At 34.4% G+C, this 20,185-nt stretch overlaps 1 protein-coding gene across 3 annotated transcripts in view; it reads right to left on the bottom strand.

The window, feature by feature from the left end:
- Nucleotides 1-395: 395 nt before the first annotated feature.
- Nucleotides 396-20,185, bottom strand: part of SGCZ (sarcoglycan zeta) — a 261,003-nt gene continuing 241,213 nt past the window's right edge. For 2 of the 3 annotated variants that reach the window (XM_033513776.1, XM_033513777.1), the window contains exons 8-9: nt 16,577-16,700; nt 396-4,309 (exon numbers count right to left, since the gene is read on the bottom strand). In XM_033513776.1, coding sequence (XP_033369667.1) covers nt 4,088-4,309; nt 16,577-16,700 — 346 coding nt within the window. In that variant the 3' untranslated portion in view covers nt 396-4,087. The remainder of the gene's footprint in view (nt 4,310-16,576; nt 16,701-20,185) is intronic. The other variant, XR_004497012.1, reaches the window with a different exon arrangement.

The following is a 20,185-nucleotide window of genomic DNA, read 5'->3' as shown; positions in this document are numbered from 1 at the left end:
AAAAAAAAAAATAAATCCAAGCTAAATAAAATAAAAATCTTTAAAGTTTCAGTGTACTGCTTTTGAATAATGTTATCCACAATTTTAAGACAGACAGTCCATTAAATAGAAAAAAGATTTTTTTTACATAAAGCAAGAGGGTACAAAAGCACAGCTTTTGTAATTTTGGTAATATTGCAGTTCTACAAACATATTGCATAGTATGTGTAAGAAAATAGTTCCCATCTTTATATATACTTCTATACACAAGAAAACCATTAACATGAAGGTTACAAAACAAAAATGGTTAGCAGACCTTTACTGAATAGTGTTTGAAACAATAAGACACTCAGATTTTCATACAACTTTCATGTGCATTACAGTGAATCAGTTGATAACAATTCCATAGTCTCAAGTTTGTGGGTTTTTAATTTGTTTTTTATTTGGCAGTTTTTTGGAATCTAAAAACAAAGCAAAACAAAACAAAAAAACCAAAAAACCCTAAAAGATACATTGTGTTATGAACCAAATATCTTAAACATCGTTCATTCATCCTTCTAGACATTTATGGCTGTATCTTCCAGACTTATTAATTCTGCATCTAAAATGGTTGAAAGCAAATTATTTTATCCAGTCAAGCCAATTTTACAAGCAAACCAGTATAACTTCAATTCATAGAAGCAATGTCTTGGCATGTTTTCTTAGGAACTCCAAAAGACCCCCATATGCATGAATAGTAATGTAATTGCAAGACACCAACAAAAAATTTAAATCTTGGAAAAAATTGAAAATCTACAGCTCAAAATGCTGCACAGATCTAAACTATGTTACATTTCATGTTGTAATTACAACTTTTCATCTCTTCATTCCAACAGAATTAGTAGAAACAGCAGTGTCATAGTGTTGAATATAATAGAAGTGTCTGTCTTTGGTCTTAACACTTAACCAATGAATGAACTGCAATACAAACCATACATCTGACAGTGCTCAGAGAGGTTGGCTGATGCTTTTATTTTTCTCTTCTTTTTTTTTTTAAAGGAAAAAACCAAGAAAGAGACAGTATCCTATAATATGACACAAATACTTTTTACAGGAAATAAATCTATCATATATATTAAATACATGTAGCCAATAAGGTCTTTGCAGATATTTCATTGTTGTCATAAGGATGGCATCTTAATTTTTTAATATGGTTAATGCACTGAAATCACTTTTCCAATACTCCCTGAAATCATGTGGGCTAGAAATACTTTTTGAAATAAAAAAATGTTTAATTCCCTTCTTACAGTTTTCAGTGGATTTAAAGTAAACATCAATATTATGAAATTCACCAGATTATTAACATATAATGAGAACTTGCTATTCTATCCCATAGGTTGTTCAATGTCTTAAATATACTCTACTTCATACTGATGGGACTCCAGTAATGAATATCCTGACAGTGCAGAGCTATGTGAATTTACTGGCTTGTTATTTAGGAGTCCAATGTATTATCCACATATGTCTTCTGACTTCATTCAAAGTGGCAAATTATTTCAGTCTTGCTGTTAAAATTAATCTAGTAAAAAAATATATTTTTTTTCTACCTGCCCATTCCCAACCAAGTCAGTGTGAAATTTATTAAGTTTGGGTCCTTCCATCAGTGAACAGAGACCTTTTTTAAATGAATAACAGGTAAATAGTCTCAGAAAGTGAAGAACAAGCAAATAAGAATTTTTCAGTGGAAAATTCTTGACAAAATATCTGCAAGATATCCTGCAGGTTTTTTTGTGGAGAAGAAAAGCTCCTCAGCTTTTTTGCTACTTTTATCCAATTTGTAGGAAGCCACATTTTAATTCAGATTAAATATAAATAGATTTAGATAGGTCATTATATTTGTTCATCTTTTAAGCAACAGGTGTATGTAGGAGTGCACAGATAATGAATACACATAGATGTGTCCTCATCCATATCTTTATACTTTCCCTTCTGAAATTCATGGCTATCACTCTACCATTCTACTACTTGTGTGCATAAGAAAAAGACATCTATATCCCTATAAATCCCAGTTATAAGGATGTCTTGTGTGGCTACACTTTCTAATGTTTTATTGTCATCCTCTTTGTCATCTGTAACTCTTTTTGTCCCTTCTAGTGTCTTCAAAATCCTCATGCTCTAATACATTTGTTTGCAATATTTTCTAGTATATTTTCTTTCAAAGAAAAACAATCTCAGACAACAAGTCAGCTGTTACCAGCCTTCTTTTGAAGGCATAAAATAATAAATTTAAAATCCTCATTTAACTGTTAAAACCAGCAAATACAGAATTCTTGCCATGAGGTAAAATTCACGCCTCTGAAGAGGGCCAATGGTAAGGCAAGCACCAGTCAAGCCATTGACACGTCTTGTGCTGGTCTTCTGCATAGGAGTGAATTTCACCTGAAGTGAAAACAAAGTCAGCCTTATTAGGTGTTAATAAGATGCCAAGGGAATCACCATACTAGTTTACTAATTTTCATTTATTTTCTCTAAAAAAAAAAAAAAAAAAGTGTATGGAAATACCCACCTTGCACCATCTCCCCTGGCTTTAGAATTACTTTGCAAAAGCTCTCATATCACTGGTGATCTTTGATTCAGAAGCCTCTAACAATACAAGCTAGGTGAATTTAAAGAATAGAGTTAAAAAACATACTTACCTCACACAATCAAGCCATCTTCCACATTAGGAAACATTTTTATATTGTTTTACTTCCCTGGGTTCTGCAAGTTTCAAGATACTCTTGTTAATCAATGTTGTGACAATTTTACCAGCAGCATACCAAAGCATTTCTTATAAGATTTCAATTACCAATCAAGCCACATAAATATGAACATTGATACAAGAAAGAAATCCCACATGAAACTTGTCAAAAAACAAAGTCAGTAGTGAGATCTCAGTGCAAATGTGGCTGCATAATTTAAACACAGACCTGGTAAAGTCAAGGTAATATCGATGTACTTTTTAATACTGAATGTCATTTAATATGTGATTTTATATATACTACTATTACTTTGAAACCTCAGCAGTAGACAGTAAACAAAAGAGAATAATAAATGTGAATGTCATACAAGTTGTTAGTGCACTGCTTCTCAGCATCACACTTTACATTACTAACAATGTTTGTACTGTGTTCAAGTGGCAGCAGTTAAACATAGTCAGAAAATGGGCAAGATGTACCTTTGAAGATTTCTCTCTTGGTTTTGTATTTGCCAATTATAAGAACCTTGTGAAGAGTAATACACTGATCAACAAACATATCATCAGAATTTCCTTTTATACCCTGTTCTTCTTTTCCAGAAACTGTATGTTCTACTTAAAGCAATCACTTCACATGCAATGGTCATGAAAATATAAGGTCATTCAGATCTGACAAACAAGAGCATGTATTTTTAACTTTTAAAGTAATATTGCTGAGCACTTCCAAAATTTACCTAGTGTACAAAACCCTAGACTTAGTAGACAAATAGTAACAACACATTTTTAAAGAAACCAAACTCAGGGAGGAATTCTGTCTCTTTTTGTATTAAAAACCATTTACTGAATTTGTTTAGTAAAGCAAGCATCACACAATGCTTTAAAATTTTAAAATTCAGGGATAAAAGTTTACATCCAAAAAGATGAATGGAAAATTGTGCTTTCAGACAGTAAAGTTATATATCATACAAGGGGAACCAATTCATCTCACCATCAGATTCTGGGAAAATTCATGTACTCTCTCTCTCTCTCTCTAGATATATATTTATGTGCAGTTCATATCCAGGTCCTGCAAAAATCTAAAACTATGTGCTTCACTTCAAGTAGCAAAGGCACCTGTGTTATTGTCCCTTTTGGAAAATAAGGTGATCTTATGTTCTAGGTTTCCTGATGAAGAATACATTGATTTCTGGATATCTCTCTCTCTCATCTCTGTGTTGAGTGGCAGCACAAACCACAAGAGAAGGCAGCGCTGTATTCCTGCTTACAGTGGAAGAAGTTGCTCTGCAGGCCGTTTGAAGTGTCGAACTTGTCACAAGGGAAACCGAACTGAACTGTGAAGCAGAGGGATAGTAACAAAAGGCTATTCTGGTGTGAGGATAAAACGGAGTCATTCTAGCTCCACAAGCAGATGTTGCTACTGGATTGACATGTGGAGCCTGCTCCTGCTGGGGACAGGTAAAGTTTACCATTGGGACAGGCGCAGAGCTCATAGATTGTCTGGCGAGGGGCTGAAGAGCTGGGTGAGGAGGAGGAGGAGAAGGAGGAGGAGGAGGAGGATGAAAAGGACCCCACTGGTAGATTTCCCAGGCGGATTGTATCTGCATTTAAAAATATCTAAAAGAGGGAGAAAAAAAAGGAATACATAAATTTCTTTCAGCAGTGAGACATATTTTAAAGAAGTGCTTTGAGGCAGCTGTGATTCTTTAGAAGCGTATTTAAAATTTTAGAAATATTTTATTAGAAGTATTATAAAGATATATTAGAAATGAGTCTTTTTAGAAATAAAAAAGCTGTCAGCATTTATTGTTTTTCATCTCCGTGTAGTCATTTCTGCATTAATAGTCATTATGATGAATTGCAATATATGCAATTACTTCACCGACATGTTTATTCAGGTACAAACATTATTATACAAAAACATTTTGACAATATTCTTGAATAAGTTGAATTTTCACTTGTACATTTTATGATTAACATTTATTCATCCATAGCAGCAGCATATACTTGCTCTGGCAGAATTTGTATTTTAATAGGTGTGAAGTCATATTAAAGCACGTTCCCCAGTGTGCTCCTGTAAGCAGTTGAAAATATGTGCTGAACTGTGCTAAATTGTAGGGGCTTAGCAACAGCTACTTCCAGAAAATAATTAAATGAGGTTACAATGACACAGGCACAAAATAAAGAGCTTCTTTGACCTAAATTAAGAGGAGGAAATATTTCAGGTTAAAGTCTTATTAAGAAGGTCATCAAGATATTCCCATTTGTTTTTGAGCATTGAATATGATTAAAAAATATTTGTTTTTTTTTTAAATCTGCCATTGGAAATAAAATGAGTCAATATGAAACTGTAGATACCAGTAACATTCATGAATCTCTGTTGAGTTCTCCAATACTTACATTTGCAGAAAACTGCATGTCTTCTACTGGCACAAACAGATGAGTGTCCAGCTCAGAATTTATTTTTTGTTTATGGAAAGAGTAAAGAAGAGCTAAGGTAAGATCAGTCATTATCTCAGGAGAAGACTAAGCACTTCTAGAAGACAGGTAACAAATCAAAATGGCCTTAAACTCTGGAAGTGACACTATGAAACTTAGGAAGATGCAAGTTCCTTAAATACTTGTTAGTGTTTTTCATTTGGTATCTAAAATCAACAAACCTGGCATAATTATACCACAGTCTACACAGTACATGTAAAGAACCTGAAGAAATAGGGAAAGCATTGAGTCGCCCTCAGAATTAAACCTTCTGATCTTGTTTTCATAGTTTCTAGCCACTTTCCCAGGAAAGTAACAATAAACATAGATGTTTATGTATTCCATTAAAGAAATGTCTTTTGATGGACATTCCAATCCCTGGTCGTTGTCAAGAACCTATAAATACAGGAACTACAAAATAAATCTCTCTCTTTTTCCTATCACACATTGAGCTGTGTGTGAATAATTTTGTGCCCAACAATGACAGCAATGTTGTGGTTTTTTTTCTACAGGACACAAGTATTATTTTATGATAAAATAAGTGGTATATGGCAGCAAGGCAGTGCAGAAGCACTACTGAGCTCCTGCTGTAGAGAAGGCTGGAAGAACAGGCTGGGAAAAAAATAAAGTGTCTGGATAAAATTCCTCACAGGGCTGGATGCATATTCATGTTTCCATCCACAACAGAAGGATTGTAAATGACTGGAATTGTTGAAGGTAATAGAGTCTGAAAGTAGCCCCAAACACTACAACTCCCCATTACTGTAAGTTCTCCAGTTCCCACAGATACATACTGTCATGGGAGGAAGTACTCACTAAAAGGGACAGAAAGGGAGAACCTCAGAGGCAAAGGTGACATCTGCATGTCACAATGCCTGCTTTAATTCACATCATTACTGATAGAGGAAGTGATCACTAAAGTAAAATACAGCAAATTATTATCTTTGTTCTGTAATTTATATAACAAAGGAATGATGTATTTAGACACACAAAGACACAATTTTGCTTGGAAAGTCCAGTATTACAGACCTGAGACAATTAGTAGTCATAACCCCTGAAGAAAGAGTTTTTATGAAAGAAATATGGATGGTACTGGGAACAATTTAATTATGTTCTGCTAGAATTACAACTGGAAAAAAAATTACACAGATTAAAACATTCAGCTCACATAAGAATAAATGTGAAAGTAACTATGGCAAATATAACACAAAAACAAAATAAGAGATATGGGAAAAAGAGTTTAATAACAAACAACATAAAGCCTAATCCTAACCATAACCCAAACACTAACCCTAACCCTAACCTTAACCTTAACCCTAGGGTATGTGGGAAGGAAACAAAGGACATAATAATGAATGGAGTGACAATTAATTAGTAATTAAAAGTATTTTTTCACGTCTCATATCAAGAAAAAACAAATGGTAAAAGGTTCATTATTAAAGTAGCAACAGTAGTGTTATCAATACCTTTGCATAAAAATCCAGTAGCATTTAACAATGCAAGGTCTGTGTAAGTATATCTTTTGTACTAAATAATGCTCAGCATAGTTCTGTACTGGGAGAAAGATCAAAAATTGATGTCAGAACATGACTGTGATAAAATACTTTCAATTTCAACAGTAACTCAACAGGATATTAAACTGGAGCCAGTAATGTCATATACTTTTAATCAGCAGTTCTTGATAACTTTTAACAAACAGAGCTTAAAAAAAAATAAAAAAATCTGAGTGGCCTTTTGGACTTCTAATACTGACTTTCAATAAGCCTTGTGTCATGGTTTAACCCCAGCCAGCAGCCATGTGTCACACAGCCACTTACTCCCCCACCAGAAAGATTAGGAAGAGGATTGGAAGGGTAGAAGCTGTAACGCTCATGGGTTGAGATAAAGACAATTTAACACACAAGCAAAGCAAACTAAGGAATGAATTCACTGTTTCCCATGGGCAGGCAGGTGTTCAGCCAACTCCAGGGGAGCAGGGCCCTATCACACACAGCCGTGACTTGGGAATACAAACACCAGCACTTCAAAGGCCTTTCCCCTTATTCCTTCTTCCCCCAGGAGATTTATATAGTGAGCCTGATGTCATAGAGTATGGAAGGTCCCTTTGGTTGGTTGAGGTCACCTGCCCTGACTGTGTCACCTCCCCGCTTCCCGTGCACCCCTGGTCTCTTCCCCAGCATGGCTGGACGAAAAGCAGAGAAGTCCTTGGGTCTGTGTAAGTCCTTCTCAGCAATAACAAGAACATCTATATTATCAACCTTGTGTTCAGCACAAAACCAAACCACAGCCCCATACAAGCCACTGTGAACAAAATAAAATCCCAGCCAAAACCAGCACACCTCAATATACTTGGAATACCAAAGAAGAAAAGAAAAATACTATTTCTATGGAAGCTGGAGACATTAGAATATTATGTATGCAATAATAAAAAAACACTTCAATATAGAACGTTTACATGTAAGGCAATCCAACAAAATACAAGATGAGCTCTTTGTACTTTTGGCAGATTGTGTGACTGGCCATTTTAACAGCTTTGCTTCAGTCATGATGGGGAAGAATCATGTGAAATCTGTAGAACAAAATTAAATGAGTTCTAAAAGACGTGTTTTGTTTCAAACAAGAAATAACTCAAAAAATCAGAGGGCCTATGTGTCAGAGATGTGGGAGGAGTTCAATTTCTTGAACTTTATTATATTATTTGTTGTGAGCTCAATAATTTTTCTGTTTGTTTACATCAGGACAGCTACACTTCTACAATCTATCACTGCAGATGTTCAGTAGTGTACTGCTCCAAGACTTTCATCCAGAGCACCTTACTCTGATGTGCATTACAAGACAATGTAGCTCAGTTAATTTGCTCATTAAATGAAATGATCTTTATAAGCATAGCTGTGCAGACTCTTCCACTGGTACTTACAAACTTCACACCGTGAAGATGTACAACAATCCAGGTTTATCTGGTATCACAATCCTGTGTGGTAGCTAGCGAGTCCCATCCCAGCATTCACCCCAGAACAGCCATTGAGCAATGTGGATACTAGGGTATGGTGTCTGAGAAAAGCTGAACTGGCCTCTTGGGAAGGTGATATCTGCTGCAGTGAGTCCAATTTAATCACATCCCTATAGCTACACCCTGGTGAAGCCTGAGATGAAGAGGATTAATAAGGATGGTTTAAAGCCAGTATTAAAATCTACCTTGTATATATGTTGTCAAGGTTATAAATGAAAGACAAAATTTAGAGATGTAACATTGCGATCTATTAGGGTCTATTAGGTAAGCAGGAATCCAAATATACCACCAGTGTATCCCAACACAGTAAGAATTTCAGTGTACATATTTGAGGATATAGGTTTCCTGCCCTCTGATCTGCTAAAAACTGAAATTCATGGCTGAAAAGTCCTCCAACACCAGCAAAACTTAAACTACTAAGTTTTATGTAGCTACTGCTACATAAAGCAGTAGCTTTATGCCTGATGTTATCATTTGTTTAAAGAGAAGGGAAGAAGTTGCAAGACAAAAAAATTAAACAGTGCTGTTTCTAGGGAACACTGTTGCTAGATGACAGTAGATAATGGAAGTGCCTGTGTACATGGTCCTCCTCTTATCTGTTTTGCTGTGAGACATATGAGATAAGCCATTTAACACCTCACATATATCAAGGCAATGTAGGCCAGTCATACTCTTTCTGAGAGTCTCACTCCTCAGCAGATAAATAGGCACAAATAAAACCAAAGCCTTCATCCATTCTTGAAACATTGTAGGAGAATGACTGACAGACTGCAAAATGGAAAAGGCAGCATCTGGTCAGAGAAATGTTATTTCACGGAGAGCAGAATGCTGAGCAGTGTCATTCTCTCTAAATACTTAAGGTTTAGAAATCCCAGATCACTACTTTGTTGCATGCATCTTAGTACAGAGAAAAACATATTAGTTCTATAATGTTTAAAAGTAGATCTGATTTCTGACTAATTAAAGTATCAAACTGAATTAGCATGGAGTGTATGTGATAAGAATGGGAAAATCTTTTTATATACATTTTTTGCTAATGAAGGTCTGCCATTCACCTGCTCATCAGACTGTATTGTTAATCTGAACATAGAGAGCGGAAGGGATAGGAAGGCAAGCCAGAAAATACAGATTATCTACAAAAGAAAGAACTGAATTGAAGGAGCAAACTTTCAGTGGGAAATATGACAGCATGAGGAAAAAAATCAAATACATGTACAAGCCCTTTAATACAGAGATATGAACCTGTCATGTATAAAATTCTCCAATGGGTCTTAGTCAAGACAGCATATGGCAGTTTAAGTTGTACAGCCAAATCAAAAAAATCAAATTTAGGATTTAGGATTATAGACAATGAAGAATTTTCTGTATCCATGTATCCAACACTCTGATAAAACAGGTAACTCTATAGGGTTGCAAAGGCATATTTCAGGTCTAATGTAGATAAGAAATGTCAAGAGACTGGAGGAACTGTGAAAGAAAAGAAGAAAATCTGATAGGTGGGTGTTAATCAACCAGTATAAGAAGACACTGTAGTGATGTCTCACTAAATAAACCTTTTGGATTTTCTTAACTATTCAATTATTCTGAATTACAGAAATGCAAGGTTTTTTCTTAGTCTTTCTGCTATTCTGCCTAGGCTATCAGAAGCATCCTACAAAGAGGATTATATAGATTAGGTCACTAGATTCAACTATGTAATTTTCATATGCTGGTGTGTTTCAATATTCAAGGTTAAGACGAACTACAGGATAAAGTGAAGTACTTTAGTTTGCATGGACCATTTATTCTAATACTTATCTGTGGCTTTCATTAAATATAAATGATAGTTCTGAGAAAGAGGAACAAAAAGTCATAGTGAAAAATTAAAATACTAGCTTGATAGCATATATACCGGAAAATTTAAGCATATGGTGGCACAATACCTGGAACCATACTGGTCATAATGATTAATAGTTTTGAGGAACAGTTAAACAGTGAAATTAATGTAATGCCTGAGATGAAACTGAATATACTAAACATTCAGAGAAGACCAAAATATCTAGTACAGACTGTGTATCGAAAAATATTCTCTACAGTACCAGGACCAGTTGACCACAAGACAAATGAGACCTTCAGGCCTAGGGGTGGCCTGGTATGGTGAATGTTCTCTTTCTGAAGATTATACCTGGCATATTTGAGCACAGCCACCCTGGCAGCATTGCTCCCATTCCCATCTCCATGTCACAACTACTGAAAACTGAAAGGGATTTGAAAAAATAACATATCTATACATTAAAAATAACACTGTACATTAGTGAAGTATACAGTTAATTCTTGAAGTGAAGAATTTATGTTTTGACTCATCAGTACCAAAGAGGTGTTTCTGAGGGTCAGGTTTAATTTTAAGTACAAATTTTTGTAAATTTAATACACAGAGGTATATATTGGTACTTCTGAGTTATAATCCAAATACAATAGGGTGCCTAGTGAAGAAAAACACTTTCTGGCGTATTTATTCTTTCTGTTATGGAAATAATTTTCAGTCTTTGCAAATTCATTCAGTTGTGGACAGATGTGACTTCTTTGTATTTTATGTACCATTTCTGTACACAATCTAGAAAAGAAACTGTACTTGGAATATTTGTGCTTAACTTACAGAGTACAAAAACTTAATTAGCATTCAAATAATCATTAGATTAAAAGGTGATGCTAATTTTAAAATATATATATATATATATCATAAATTATTCATTGTCACTTTTTTATCTTTCTAATATAATTCCTTATGGTGAAAATGTAGCCATGAGAAAACATTTTAAATATGAGTGTTTTCAGTCAAAACGCTTTGCTTTTGTAGTTTTGCATTTTTGATTGTAAACTGGTAAAGAACACTGTTTTTTTTTCCTATAAATTAAATTACAGATGAATACTTGATTTGAAAGTGAGAGGGTTTTTTAAAAATTATATGCATTTTATTTTATATATCTGTCAAAAAATCCTAATAGAATTTTTTAAACCTATAATTAAAAAAAAATAGAGAAAAAATTCCCTTCATTTTCACTACTCTCTTTCTACATTGATAACATTCTGTTATCTACATTGATAACAGAAATTAACTGCTTTATACTATGAAAAAGGCTTTGAAAACAAAATTCAGCATATGTATTAGATAATTTTTGGTGAATAAACAATGGACCTTTGAGCTCTAGCGCCTGCCATTGCTTATTGTCTATTGAACTCAATTCAAGTATACAAACATTTAATTTTTTTTATACATTTAATCTTGGAAAAACATAACTTGGATGAATCGAACTAGTCTATGAAATGTTTTTGTATTTGATCAGCCAGTCCTCCATAGTTATAGCAAGCAGCATGTACAACACAGTAATTCAATTTCATTGTATCTACTTGATTTAAGAAGTCCTGCTTCTTTTTTGGTTTCTCTTTCAGAACATAAAAAACATTCACAAAAATGTCACCAAATGCTTTAAAATGGTCCTGATATTTGAGCTTACAAGTTAAGATTACTGTAGGTTTATTAAATATTAATAAATCTTAGATATTAATCTCCTGGATTTAGAACTGGATAAGATAATAGATCAAATGTTAATGTTACATGCATTTGTTAGACTCTACAAAATAATATTGTCTGTGTGTTTCAATAAACACGCTGTGCTAAAACAGTAAATATAAACTTGACCTCTTGTCTGCCACACTGATTTAGAGTAAACTTTTTCTGTTAAAGAATATTGCTCATTTTAAATGTGACAGCTATAAGCCCTATCATAATGAGGGATTAGCCTCATTATGCCAGAAACAACTAAATATACAAACGATGCTATGACAGAGTGTAATTTGACCAGGAAATACAAGGGCATAAAGAAGTAAATAGGTAAAAGGTCATAGACAAAGTGATTAATATTAATACATTTGTAAAGATGAGAAGCCTCTGTACATCTTTCTCCTTTTATTGATTTCATCTTGGACAGTCAACAGGATGCAAAGTGCAGAGCCTAACTTACATAGAAGCTCCTTGGAAAGACGCACAGCAGCTGCTCAAGATTCCTAAGAGCTGAGCCTACTTAGCCGCCTTCTGCTTCAGAGACTTATGGAGCCAATAATACCCCAGAGTGTTGTTCAGCCCTTCAGAGGGCCTCAACAGGCTGGAGAGATGGGCAGAGAGAAACGTTCTGAAGTTCTACAGAGGCAAGCACAGGCTGGAGGCTGACCTGCAGGAAAACAGCTCTGCAGAGAAGGAGCTGGGAGTCCTTGTGGACAACAATGTGCCCATAAGACAGCAGAGTGTCCTTGTGACCAAAAAAAGCCAATGGAATCCTGGGGTGCATAAGGAAGAGCATTGTTGCCAGCAGGTTGAGGGAGGGGATCCTGCCCTTCTACTCAGCCCTGGTGAGCCATATCAGGAGTGCAGTGTCCAGTTCTGGGCTCCTCAGGGCAAGAGAGACATGGAGCTCCTGGAGCAGGTCCAGTGAAGGGCAAGAGAGATGATTAAGGGATTGGAGCATCTCTCTTGTGAGGAAAGGCTGGAGGAGCTGGGCCTGCTCAGCCTCGAGAACAGACATCTGGGAGGGGCCGCATCAATATCTATGAGTATCTGCACAAAGGGTGTCAGAGAATGGATCTTTGTGGTGCCAAGCAACATGTCAAGAGACAAAGGGCAGAAACTCTTTCACAGGAAGTTCCACCTAAATCTGAGAAGGAACTTCTTTACAGTGTGGGTGACTGAGCACCAGCACAGATTGCCCAGAAAAGCTGTGGATTCTCCCTCACTGGAGATATTCAGGAACGATCTGGACACAAACCTGTGCCGTGTGCTCTAGAATGACCCTGCTTTAGCAGCGAAGTGGGACCAGAAGACCCATTCTGGTCCTCTTCCAACCTGACCCATTCTGTGATTCCGCATGGTCAAAACTATTACAATTAGTTGTTAGGCCAATGAGTGGATACCATCAAACAGATCTTTCAGCTTGCTATCTTTATACAATTATGTGTTTCAGGTTCAATTTGAACATTTTTATATCTAGTAAAATCAAGTATCTACAGAATTAAAAATTGATTTGTACTTTTGCATTATACTTTTATGTGAAGAAGCAGTAGGGAGCCAGCAGCCATTGTGCTGAATTTATAGACAAGAAATGGTCTTTTTCTTCTTATGTGAACTAGTGGATTCAGCTGTAGCCTGGAGCTTCACATTTCACATTCATTGTAAATGATTGCTGTTTTAAACCATTGGTTATGGTTTATTTATAGAATAATACATAGTTCACAATTAAATGCCAAGTTATAATTGAATCAAAGGATTCTGCCGATGCCTTGACTCACAAGGGTGCAGCTCAAGAGCTTTAGAAAGGGCAGCAGAATCTGAATCTAAATTACAGCCCCCAGTATTCAGTCTGGGATCACACATTATAATGTGTAATAGGGCTAAAAGGATTATTATAATACTGCAGTAAATAAAAAGAAAATGTATCAAACAGTAGAATTCAGGATGCTTGCAGAGGCATTCAGTTTGTGATGTGGGAGGCTAAAGATTATACTGCATAGAAATAAAGCTAAAGGAAAAGCATTTCATCAACACACTTATGTTCTTAAAAATATTCGGAAGTTATTCTTAAATAAAAGGAAAATCTATGTTTCATAGTCAGTGAATGCATAATGCTCTCTAACATGGGAATAACTGTTTGATTCCAGGTGCCACATAGCCATTTTCATAGCCATAATAGGGCAATAACTTTGTTAGAGAAAAAAAATACATATGCACATCTTTGATGTGTTTTTGAAAAAGCTTTCAAACATTAAAAAATAAACTTAGCTAACCAGAAGAAAAATAATAAAAAACCTCTTGCATTTCTTTCTAGTACAAATTGTCTCATGAAAATAGTTCACAGATCCAATTCACAAAGACAACGTTAATTGTGGAGGAAACCTGACTGATAAGGCATTCAAATCTTAGGATAAAACGAAGATTATTTTTTAATACAGATACTTTGTCATTTTAAAATGTGTTTTCTTAAAAAACTTTTAAAGATTTTTTGTTTATACTGTCTGCTAATTTATGGTTTATCTGTTGGGAGGAAAACCAATCAACATTTTGTTGTGCAGATATTTAATCCACTGGATCTTTACCCTGGTTCCTCTCACCAGGTTGTATTTAGTCCAGCAATTCCCTAACAAGGCCACAGTAACTTTGCAGAACAGCTAATGCTGTGGTGCCTGTCATGTGCCTTCCAAAGTGTTACTGCATTTTCCTCTAACCCTCTACACTGGAAGAGATTAAACAGTGGACTATAAAGGCATTGGTCAGACCTCAGGACAGAATTTCTCTGTGGACTTAGGCTACAGTTCATTTCAGATCTTACTGAAATTGCAAACATTCAAGACTTTGAACTTTGTCAGATGTATATTTATTGAACAGTTCATTTTGAAAGAGTGGAGAAGGGTTGGTAATTTGTTTTCTGATAATTTTCAATCTAACATCTATGTAGAAAATAATATGCAAAGCCTTATCACATAGAGAAGATGTTTATTTTTAATAAGAAGTTCAGAAAAGTCAGATTTTCACCGGCATTTTTTTACTACTAAAAATTTAATGCTGAATTGAACTCCAGTTCTGAATTATACATAATATAGGCATTCTATTTTGTATTCCCATTGTCAAAGTCCAACTGAAGTCCTAGGACACTATTTCCAAAACTACCTTTCCAACAATGTCTAGTAAATACTGAAAAAAACCAAGAAGTCATTCAGTTAAATCACAGTGTTGATATAGAGGAAAAACCTGGTGGATCCACAGATAAAATATTTATATGAAAAGGTGTATGATACAAAACAAAGAGAATATAGAAACTATCTCTGCTTAAAGAATAATGGGAGACTAAGGAAACGTGACAGTCTTTCTGTTGGCTTCTTTTTTTAATGTTAATTTTAAGTTAATTTTCACTTTTCCCCTCTGGCAATATTATGAAGGGAAAGAACAAAGAAATACATTCCATTTGTAAAATTTATGTTAATAAATTTAGGAAACTCAGTAGATTTGGCCAGGTAGGGATTTGTGAAGGGAAAACAAGACAGGTTACAGGGAGCTCTACACTCAAAAATACCCACAGAAAGGACAATGGTGAGGCAGGACAACATTTAAAGAGGATTAGATTTTTTACTTCTATCTCAGTAATGTTAGGAAACAGTAAGAGAGGTGGTATGTAAAGATGAGAGACTGGGGGAAGAGCTTACTTTTGGAGAAGCTCAAAAATAAGGTGGAGCATGTAGTTTATAAATATTTGAGACTCTACATTAGGAAAATATAGTGCTTTAATTATGCTGGAAAGGTACTTGCATCAATAAAAAATGTTATTAAAATAGGCTTTTGATGCAGTATATTGGCCAAGACTTTCCTGTCTGCATTGCAATGAAGAGTGTGCATTCCAGGGAACTATCTGTCACAGATATGAATGCTGGTTCTGTTTGGTTTTGCTTATGTTGGATAGTATGCAAAATATCTGGAAACATTTGGTAAAGAATACAAAATGCAAACACAAAAAGAAAAACATTTCTAAAGAGCTCCATTCTCAATGAGATATTTACATTATGGATTTCCAAAAATGCTGTAATGTACCAAGCCCCTCTGAGAACAATTTGAAAATCTATAAATTTCTCCAAAGTGCCAAGTAAAATTCTGAGAGCTCATGATAGCCTTCAACAAGTTTTTTGCTTTTTTTTTTTAAATGTTCTATCACTTTATGATCTGAGAATGAAAGGATTCCCATATGAGCAACGCTTCATTCATTTCTGCAGTACAAAGACTGCCACCCCAACAAGTGACCCCATTTTGAATGGTTTACACATGAAGAATCTTTACCAAAATCTTTTTATGTCAACCACTTATCACTGATACCTGAAACAAGACACTAATGAAACAGGAGAGAACATATGATGGAAGTAGTCTGTTTCTCTCAGAGAGATAGTAGAAGATTAAGGAGTTACACCACAGGAAGAGGAAATTTGTTAAACCTCTTAATCATGGTTAAATGATGCATTAATTCAATTTAATCCAAACTTCTCTGTCTTTTTTTGACAGATTAATCTAAATTAATTTTTTTACCAGTATCATTTAACCGACTCTTCCATGGAAGCTTTTTCTTTTACTCTTAATTTACAAGTAATTCTGATCTGTATTAATTTAACCAAGTGTTTTTCAGTGTGAATGAAACTTACGGATTCAAATATTTGTAAAAAAGGAAGTAAATATTAATTGTTGAACACGGTAAACCAAAATTACTTTAACAAAGGCAAATGCAGCACACTTTTTGTGTTGTTTACTCTGCTGCTGAATAAACCCTCTTCACATTGTTTGTGTTATGCTGGGCAGAGCTGTAGAACATTTCTCTGCTGGCTGGACTTACCTCCCCTTCTGTGGACTGTAAGTGCAGTTCTTTCCTACAGGTAGCCTTTAAGTCTCCTGCAGCTGCGTTGACTTGCACTCCCCTGGGTGCTTCCATCACCAAAGATCTAGTAGGAGATTCAAGTCTGAAAGCCAAAAACAATCACTGAGAAAAAAAGCACTGAACTGAACCACCAAAAACTTCCCAGCCTCAAAACTCACGGTGCAGGTAGATACTAACATATTTTGAAAGGTAACAAGGGAAAACCAGATTCTACATGTGATTTTATGACTGTCTTTTCTGACAGAGAGAAAGAAAAAAGTTAAGTATTTAAGGATTTACTGATATAAACTTATCTGTTCAGTGATGCTTTCTGGCACTAGCACTTAATGCATCCTACTGTATAATACTGAAATATAGGTACTTAAGAATCTTCACATCTCTGTTAATGCTTCTGTAATTACAGTTTAATGCTACAATCTTCTAAGTGACTGATGAAAAATGTTTAACAAAATAAAGAGGAAACAAAACCTTTAAATGTTTTAAATTATGTGAAACTGTTTAAAATTACGTTGCCTTGACAGACTCATTCATGTTCTGGGTATGTTTAGCAGCTTCATATATGAAGAGAGGAAAGAAAATCAATTATGTTGCTATTTTTGGGGGGTGTTGTATGGGTTTTTTTTTCTGTTCTCCAGAATACTCATTATGCTCATATAACCCTGTTAGAGTAGCATTAAGACACACATCACTGCTTCTTGGTATCTTTACTCAAAGCAATTCTTTTTCTACTGTCAGTCTTTCTTCTTCCCTATGCTCAAGATCCTTCATCAGCCTTGATGCAGAAGTATGATACTTTCTTAGCTGTGCTTTCTCATAGTATTGTAAAGGTTTCTCTTGAAAGGGAAGTATTAATGCAAAGATTTTTTAGAAAACATGCTCACGTGCTGAATAGGGAAAATGACAGGATGAAAAGTGCATCGAAGTAGGAAACAGTAATTCAGATTCTAATTCTGTTGAGTTGTAGACTTATTGCATGGCACTATGAGGGGGAGAGACAAAATTTTTGATCTATTTATAACTTAGTATTATAATGGCAGGACACAATTCCACTTTACCTGAACAAAAGCTTTTCCTAAGACGAAATATGTTAATGATAAAAATGTCTAGACTGAGCAGCTTGAAGGAAAGACTGTATTTCCCTCTTCAGCAAAGTATTAGGGTCATAGCTATCAAAAAATATAATGAGGTACTAGATGTATAATGGAGAGAGAAGTTTGACAGAGAATTTGGTGGAGAAAAGCCAGATGAAGTCTGTCAAGAAATGGAACAAGAGCATTTCAAAGTATTTCAACTATTGCATTTTTGAAGTACAGAGAACGGTACTGGATTACCATTTTAAAACCAAAGTGCCACATTTACATGCAAAGAAAGTCACTGAGATAGTTTCTGTGAAACATTTCTGTTTGTTGCATGTCACTGACACTCAACAGGGAAAGGAAGAAAAGAAATGGAAAAAAAATAAAAAGAAAAGCATTTATTCAGCAAACAAAATGAAGCTATTAAAAGCAGGTATCCAGATAGATAAAAATACAATTTATAGATACTGATATAAAAAAAAAAGAAAAAATACACGGGATACATACAGATAGGATCAATAGAAGAATATCTATGTCTGCTGCTGCTTGGCTATTTTTTATTTTTTTGATGCTTTGTAAGGAGAAGTTGATAGAAAGTTCTGCAGTTCTTTGTACTGAGAAAGAATCTAAATATCATGAATTATTTAATGATACACACAAGTGCTTTTCAGGTGGTGGTTTGTGAACTTTTGATGGCTACAGGTCAGCAGAAAAAGAACTTCCAAAATATTCTATGAATTATGTAAATGATAAAGTTCAGAAATGAGGTTTCTGAGAGTACTCCATTGCCCTAATGAGGTTTTACCTTGAAGTTAAAAGGAAACTGAATGGTATAAATGTTAAATAATTTTATACTTCCATTCCATATTTTTCAGCAGCTTATCATTGTGATTTATAACCTACTTTACAGGAATATTAACATTTCTCCGTGGTTTCAGATGCCATAATCATAAAGACAAAAGTGTTAGCTACATTTATTGCATTGAATTCACATGTCTTAGCCAAGTTACAAATATTTCCGGTTTCATAACATCCAAATCCCTCAGACCTAACTAAAACTTTTTAGCATGTGGACATTTAAAATCTGTTTAGGAACATTGATCAAGAAACTGTGGTTTTCTTGGAAGAATAAACTTTTACCTTTTAAAAAGAAAGAACTTTTTGACAGTATAGCTTAGAGTTGTTTAGTCTAGTTTCATTACAGCTTTTCATGAAGTACATTAGCATAAATAACTATATGTTTGTCTAAAAAGAAGATATTTGGGCAATTAATTTCTCAACTTGAAAAGTTGATAATATCAGCCTTCTCCACACCTTGGAGAAGAATTTGTGTTTTTAGACTATAGAGATTCTTAGCAGTCTTTGGAAATCAAATAATGTGGTAGAAACGTCAAGGAATGACTGATGAGCATCAAAGTAGATTTTAAAACCCCACCCAACTATTAGTAAAATTGAATACCTAAATCTGTTTTACAGTTCTATTTTAGTTTTCTTATTGTTATCCTTTGGCTGCTCTGCATCTGAAAAGAGACTGCAGCATACTACTGCAAATGCAAAAGATTATAGATTATTTCCTCAATGTTTTGAGATAAATTAGGTTTTATATGCAGCTTCTTTATAATATTTTTTCTTTACCATATTTCTGGTATCTTTAATCCCTACTATAGACTCATTGTAACACTACACATAGTAATGCTCATCCCTCCAAGGAAAAGTGTATTATTATAATAACATGTGGAGAATTTGCTTTCCTTTCAGATTTACTGATGGCCTGTCACAGTGGCATTATGAGTGACTCCTAGTCATAGAATTAATTTTTCTTTCCCAAACAAAAATCTGCTTTGATGGAGAAGGTAACTAGTGCTATTATTAGATAGAAAATACAAAACTGTCATGAAGACTAAAAGGCTTTTAAAAAGAGATTTTAAATAATATAATTGGTCAATTTGCTATATGTGACGAAACAAGATGGTCTATCCACAGCAGAGAAGGGATTTTCCTTTTTAATTATCAGTGGTTAATTTGTGAAAAAAAGATAAATTTCATAAGATCAAAGCTGTATGAATTTGAGCTGAAATAATGAAAGAATTATTGCTAGAAAAGGGAAACTTAAAATCTCTTTAATATGTTCTTTTGAAGGTATTAAAATATTTCTCATCAGAAATGCAGAAACATTTTTCTTCATTTTGTATTTTCTGTTTACAAGCTGACCTAGATTTTATTAGAAAAAAATAATTTAAAATATGAACAAAAATAAAAGGTTTCCTTTTGGGTTTTAAGCAATATTTTAGATTTATTGCCTGCATATCCCTTATACTCACATGAGATATAATTTATCTATGTTAATTTTTTTCTGTTGGCTAGCAGAAAGTATTTCTTAAAATAGGAGGAAATAGAAGATTCCCCTATGCAGAAGAGAATAATTTATTTGCTTTGTATCTATTTAAGCCATATATCTAACCCATGCTACTTAATAAAACAGCTGATATAA

This window comes from Parus major, chromosome 4 (genome assembly GCF_001522545.3).
Source record: "Parus major isolate Abel chromosome 4, Parus_major1.1, whole genome shotgun sequence".
NCBI classification, from domain to species: domain Eukaryota; kingdom Metazoa; phylum Chordata; class Aves; order Passeriformes; family Paridae; genus Parus; species Parus major.
Note: the sequence above shows the minus strand (reverse complement) of the source record. Positions and strands in the feature narration are given on the sequence as shown.